General features: G+C 37.1%; 1 protein-coding gene across 1 annotated transcript in view; it reads left to right on the forward strand.

The window, feature by feature from the left end:
- LOC111471990 (plastid division protein CDP1, chloroplastic-like) overlaps positions 1–5,772 on the forward strand; it is a 28,601-nt gene extending 22,829 nt beyond the window's left edge. Inside the window, exon 12 of the mRNA XM_023117679.1 lies at positions 5,411–5,772. Within this exon, the coding sequence (XP_022973447.1) occupies positions 5,411–5,495 (85 nt within the window). The 3' untranslated portion in view covers positions 5,496–5,772. The remainder of the gene's footprint in view (positions 1–5,410) is intronic.
- Positions 5,773–6,000: the final 228 nt, after the last annotated feature.

Raw genomic sequence — 6,000 nt, forward strand, 5'->3', positions numbered from 1 at the left:
TTTTTTGTTTCATTTTTTCAACATGAAACTAAATTTTCATTGGTATAAGGGAAGAGAAACCATGTAAAAAGCAAAAAGAATCTCAGTCACACTATTTTTTTTTTCTTCTTCTTCTTCTGAGTGTGAGTGGAGATACAAAACACTCTATTTTTCTTAAAAAAACACTTTTCTATTACTCTTTTTTTTTATGTCTTTTTCTCTACGTCTTCACAATGGAAAAAACAAGCATTCACATGCTCTTCTAAAACTGAAATAATAAGAACTAATTATAGCCATAAAAATGTCATTCTTGGCCTTTCATCTACAAGACTCTTGACCTTTCACTTTTCCTCTAGCTTCTGGATTTAAAACGCACTGAAGAAAATAACATTTAATGTTTATTCAACAAAACTCCCCCATAAACTTAAATGCTTATACCATCCGTCATGCCAATCATCTTCTTGTATTTGTCGAAAAGTACTTTCAGTAGCGGTTTTGTAAAACTATCCGCAACTTGATCCTGACTTGCCACATGCAGCAATTCTGCACTTCCTTCCTTCACATAATCTCGGATAAAGTGAAAACGAACGTCAATGTGTTTGCTTCTTTCATGGTTCACTGGGTTATTTGCCAACTCAATTGTTGATTTGTTGTCAACTTGAATAACAGTTGCACCTAGTTGTTTTAGCTCCATCTTGCTCAACAAATTTCTAAGCCATATCGCGTGACATACACACCAAGATGCTGCCACATATTCAGCTTCACACGTCGAGAGCGTCACGGTCGGTTGTTTCTTTGAAAGCCAAGTAAATGTTGTGTTGCCCATAAAGAATACATAACCCGTGTACTTTTTCGATCGTCAATGTCTCTGCACCAATCGCTGTCAGAGTAACCAACCAACTTGTAATCTTCTGCTTTCGAGTAGAACAACCCAAGTGACACTGTTCCTTGGATGTACCGTAGGACTCGCTTCATCGCCTTCCAATGTGAATAAATCGGCTCCTCCATGAACCGACTTATAATGCCGACATTTAATGAAAGACCTGGCCTTGTGCATGTAAGATAGTGAAGGTTTCCTACCAAACCCCGATACCTATTTGCATCTACTCGTTCTCCTTCATCGTACTTTGAGAGTTTTGCACCTAGTTCCATTGGTATTGATGTCGGGTTGCAATTTGTCATCTTGTACTTATTCAAAATCTCGTTTGCATATGTCTCCTGTGATATAAAAATACCCACTTCTCCTTGTTTAACCTCCAAACCAAGAAAAAACTTCAACAAGCCCAAATATGTCATCTCAAATTCTTGTGTCATTGTGCCCTTAAAACTCTTCTATCATCTCATCATTGTTACCCAAAAAAATGAGGTCATAGACATAAAGAGCAACAAATATCACATTACCTCCACTCTTCTTTGTGTAAAGTGCATGCCTGTAGGGACATTGCTTTTACCCGTTCTCCTTGAAATGTGTATCGATACGAGTATTCCATGCTCGCAGTGCTTGCTTCAACCCGTAAAGTGTCTTCTTCAATTTTAGTACCTTTTTATCTTCTCCAATTTTCATGTACCTGAGTGGTTGTTCGATGTAGACTTCTTCTTCAAGCACACCATTCAAGAATGCCGACTTGACATCCATTTGAAAAATCGGCCATTTGAATTGAGTCGTTTGGGAAATGAGCAATCGGATTGTCTCCACTCTTGCAACGAGAGCAAACACTTCGTCATAGTCAATTCCCGCCTTTTGCTTGTATCCCTTCGCAACAAGTCGCGCCTTGTACGTCTCTATCTTGCCTTGAGCATTCATCTTGAACACCCACTTCACACCAATGGGCTGACTTCCTTCCGGTAATTTTGTTAACTCTCATGTATTGTTGCGATCAATCGCTTTAATCTCCTCATCCATGGCAGTTTGCCACTTCTTGTCTCACACCGTCTCTTCAAAACTAATATTTTCAGCAAATGAGGTACACCTTGTATGTCTTCTCTGGCAGATTCTGAAAATATCAGCTTTTAAGAGACGGTGCGAGATAAGAAGTGGCAAATTGCCATAGATGAGGAGATTAAAGCGATTGATCGCAACAATACATAGGAGTTAACAGAATTATCGGAAGGAAGTCAGCCCATTGGTGTGAAGTGGGTGTTCAAGAAAAAGATGAATGCTCAAGGCAAGATAGAGCGGTACAAGGCACGACTTGTTGCGAAGGGATACAAGCAAAAGGCGGGAATCGACTATGACGAAGTGTTTGCTCCCATTGCAAGAATGGAAACAATCCGATTTCTCATTTCCCAAGCGGCTCAATTCAAATGGCCGATTTTTCAAATGGATGTCAAGTTGACATTCTTGAATGGTGTGCTTGAAGAAGAAGTCTACATCGAACAACCACCCAGGTATATGAAAATTGGAGAAGAGAAGAAGGTACTAAAATTGAAGAAGACGCTTTACGGGTTGAAGCAAGCACCTCGAGCATAGAATACTCGTATCGATACATATTTCAAGGAGAACAGGTACATGCAATGTCCCTACGAGCATGCACTTTACACAAAGAAGAATGGAGGTAATGTGATATTTGTTGCTCTTATTGTCGATGACCTTATTTTTTTGGGTAACAATGATTGAAGAGTTTAAGGGCACAATGACACGATAATTTGAGATGACAGATTTGGGCTTGTTGAAGTTTTTCCTTGGTTTAGAGATTAAACAAGGAGAGACGGGTATTTTTTATATCACAGGAGACATGCAAAAAAGATTTTGAAGAAGTACAAGATGGAAAATTGCAACCCGGTATCAACACTAATGGAACCAGGTGCAAAACTCTCAAAGTACGATGAAGGGGAACGAGTAGATGCAAATAGGTACCGTAGTTTGGTAGGAAGCCTTCGCTATCATGCACATGGCCAGATCTTTCATTAAGTGTCGGCATTATAAGTTTGTTCATGGAGGAGCCGATTTATTCACATTGGAAGGCGTTGGAGCGAGTCCTACAGTACATCCAAGGAACGGTGTCACTTGGGTTGTTCTACTCGAAAGCAGAAGATTACAAGTTGGTTGGTTACTCTGACAGCGATTGGTGAAGAGACATAGACGATCGGAAAAGTACATCAAGTTATGTATTCTTTATGGGCAACACAACATTTTCTTGGCTTTCAAAGAAACAACCGATCGTGACGCTTCAATGTGTGAAGCTGAATATGTGGCAGCATCTTGGTGTGTATGTCACGCAGTATGGCTTAGAAATTTGTTGAGCAAGATAGAGCTAAAGCAACTAGGTGCAACTGTGATTCAAGTTGACAACAAATCAGTAATTGAGTTGGCAAATAACCCAATGAACCAACACATTGACGTTCGTTTTCACTTTATCCGAGATCATGAAGGAAGTGTGGAATTGTTGTATGTGGCAAGTCAGGATCAAGTTGCGGATATTTTTACAAAACCGCTACTGAAAGTACTTTTTGACAAATACAGGAAGATGATTGACATGACGGATGGTAGAAGCATTTAAGTTTATGGGGGAGTTTTGTTGAAAAAACAATGAATGTTATTTTCTTTAGTGGGTTTTAAATTCAGAAGCTAGTGAAAATGTGATAGGTCAAGAGTCTGGTAGATGAAAAGCCAAGAGTTGTTATAGGAGATAATGACGTTTTTATGGCTATAATTAGGTTTTATTATCAGAGATAATGACGTTTTTATGGCTATAATTAGGTTTTATTATCAGTTTTAGAATTGTATGTGAATGCTTATAAATAGATTGTTGATGTAGAGAAAAAGACATAAAACAACAGAGAAGTAATAGAAAAGTGTTTCTTCAGAAAAATATAGTGTTTTGTCTCTCCACTCACCAAAGAAAAGTAGTGTGACTGAGATTCTTTTTTTAGAGGCTTTAAACTTAGCTAGGTTGAACTTCTCACTCCAAATATGAATTTATGTATGTGCTGGAACCAAACTTCATAAATAGTAGTTTTAATAGCATTGGATATTGGATATTGAATTGTTGGAAAAAGAGATACCAACAATTGAACACATAAGAACAGTTAAAGATGTGACTTTGATCCTCTAAAGCCTTAAAACAGAGAGCACAAATTGAGGGCTGTAACAAAAAATAAGACAGCTTCTTTTGTAAAAATTCTACTGCATTCTGCCCTTTATATAGCAGAATCCACACTAAAACATTGACCTTCTTGGGCTTTTTGTCTTTCAAATTGCAAGAAGATGTAGGAAAATGATTGGTCATAGATATAACAGAATAAAAGCCTGAAAGGGGCAATTTTCCAAAGATTTTCGTCCTCCCTTACAATTCTTCGAATTCATCATCCTTCAAATTGCAACAAGGTATGATCTTCCAAGAACAATTTGCAGCTTCCCATCATTCTGTAACCGGACAACCAGGTGTAGAAACCACATTAAAAGACAAGGAAATCTTGACTTTAAAGTAGAATTCCAACATCACTCATCATGCCAAACTTGAATTCGATTACCATTACTAATTCTGGAAAGACAGATGTTTCACCGATTCCCAAAGATTAGAAATGTTGACCCAAGGGTTGTGGTAACAAGTGTTTCTCTTACCAATAGTATGCCTTCGGAAAGAATCAAAATCATGGATACTTGCAATTACCTACTGCCATAGGGTGGATGACTCATGGAAAATCTCCACCCCTATTTTGCAAGAAGAGCAGAAGTTTCTCATGAAAAAATGCAGGAAGAGCTGAATTCTTGGCCTTCAAACCACAATTCAGAGTCCACCGTCTGTCATTATTTTTAGAACCAGATTTTATCTGACAAGACGTTTCGGCTTGCCATCTTCGTTGCCCGCCCATACAAAATCTTATATGTTTCTCAATCATAGGAATACAAAAAGTGTCAAAATAAATTTGTCAAGTTAGACTTGGAAAAAATGGAATTGGATAAGGTTAATCTTCCTCCTCTAGAAAGCTGGCCAGTTTCTTCATCACCTTTTCAGAAAAGGTTAGGCATTTATAATTTTGAAATTTGGCGTATGAAACCATTTTGGATGACTAGCTGCATCAGTTGAGAGAATAAAGGATTTTTGGCTTTTGATCGACTGAAATCCTGCGTGCGGTCTTACGTAAAAAGGTTTTCGAATGGAAAAAGCTCAGTCTGGAAATGTTGTGTTGTTGAAAAGTAGAGATAAAAATAGTAAAGAGAAGGGGGTTCAAACATGTTTTTGCCCCATTGAATGGAATTGCAATCTTCAATTGTCATCTCTTTTAATTGATATAGTTGATTGGTCTTAACTTTTATAGGCCTTAGGTAATAGTGACAATCATTCCACCTTGGTTGGATTCGTTTTCAATTTTCACTTTTTTTCTGCTGTGTTTTATGGGTCTATCTGAACGACTAGCAATATTCATGTTTCCATTGTTTCTCTTTTTCTGTCACTAAAAACTCTTGTTGATCCTCGGTCGCTTGCAGCAACTATAAAGTTCGTTATGTGGTAAAGAGGCAGCAGGATGGTTCTTGGAAGTTCTATGAAGGTGACATTCTAGTACCAACTTAGTAGGGACATTCATTGGTTAAGACACAAATAGAGGAATTTTTGCTCATTTGGTCTCGCGAGAAAATAAAAACGAAAAAGATGAAAAGGTCTACTCAGATAAATGTGCAGTAACACTGTGCCCAGAGGGGTTCTAATATTTTATGGATCTATGCCTCTGGAGTTTCTGGTTGTAAAGTATTTGATTCTTTGGTCGTTAATAGCATTCATGATTATACGTGACTCAGTATTTTGTTCACATTGGGTTTGACATGAAATGATGGAAAGAACTTTATATCAACTCTTTCTTCATTTGTTTAGAACAAAGATATGGGGATGAAATGTTAAATTATTAATTTTGAATTAAGCTTATTGTTAACTTATGTGTTGGTTTAAAAATATGACCAAACTATGAATTTTTCTACGTTTAAAAAGTTTACTTTTAAAATTATTTCAAAAATATTGTTGAAATTTTTACCAATTTAGACAACTTAATGTACCTTTTCTTTTTTTTTTTTTTTTTTTTTAA

This window comes from Cucurbita maxima, unplaced genomic scaffold (genome assembly GCF_002738345.1).
Source record: "Cucurbita maxima cultivar Rimu unplaced genomic scaffold, Cmax_1.0 Cma_Scf00061, whole genome shotgun sequence".
In the NCBI taxonomy this organism is placed as follows: Eukaryota; Viridiplantae; Streptophyta; class Magnoliopsida; order Cucurbitales; family Cucurbitaceae; genus Cucurbita; species Cucurbita maxima.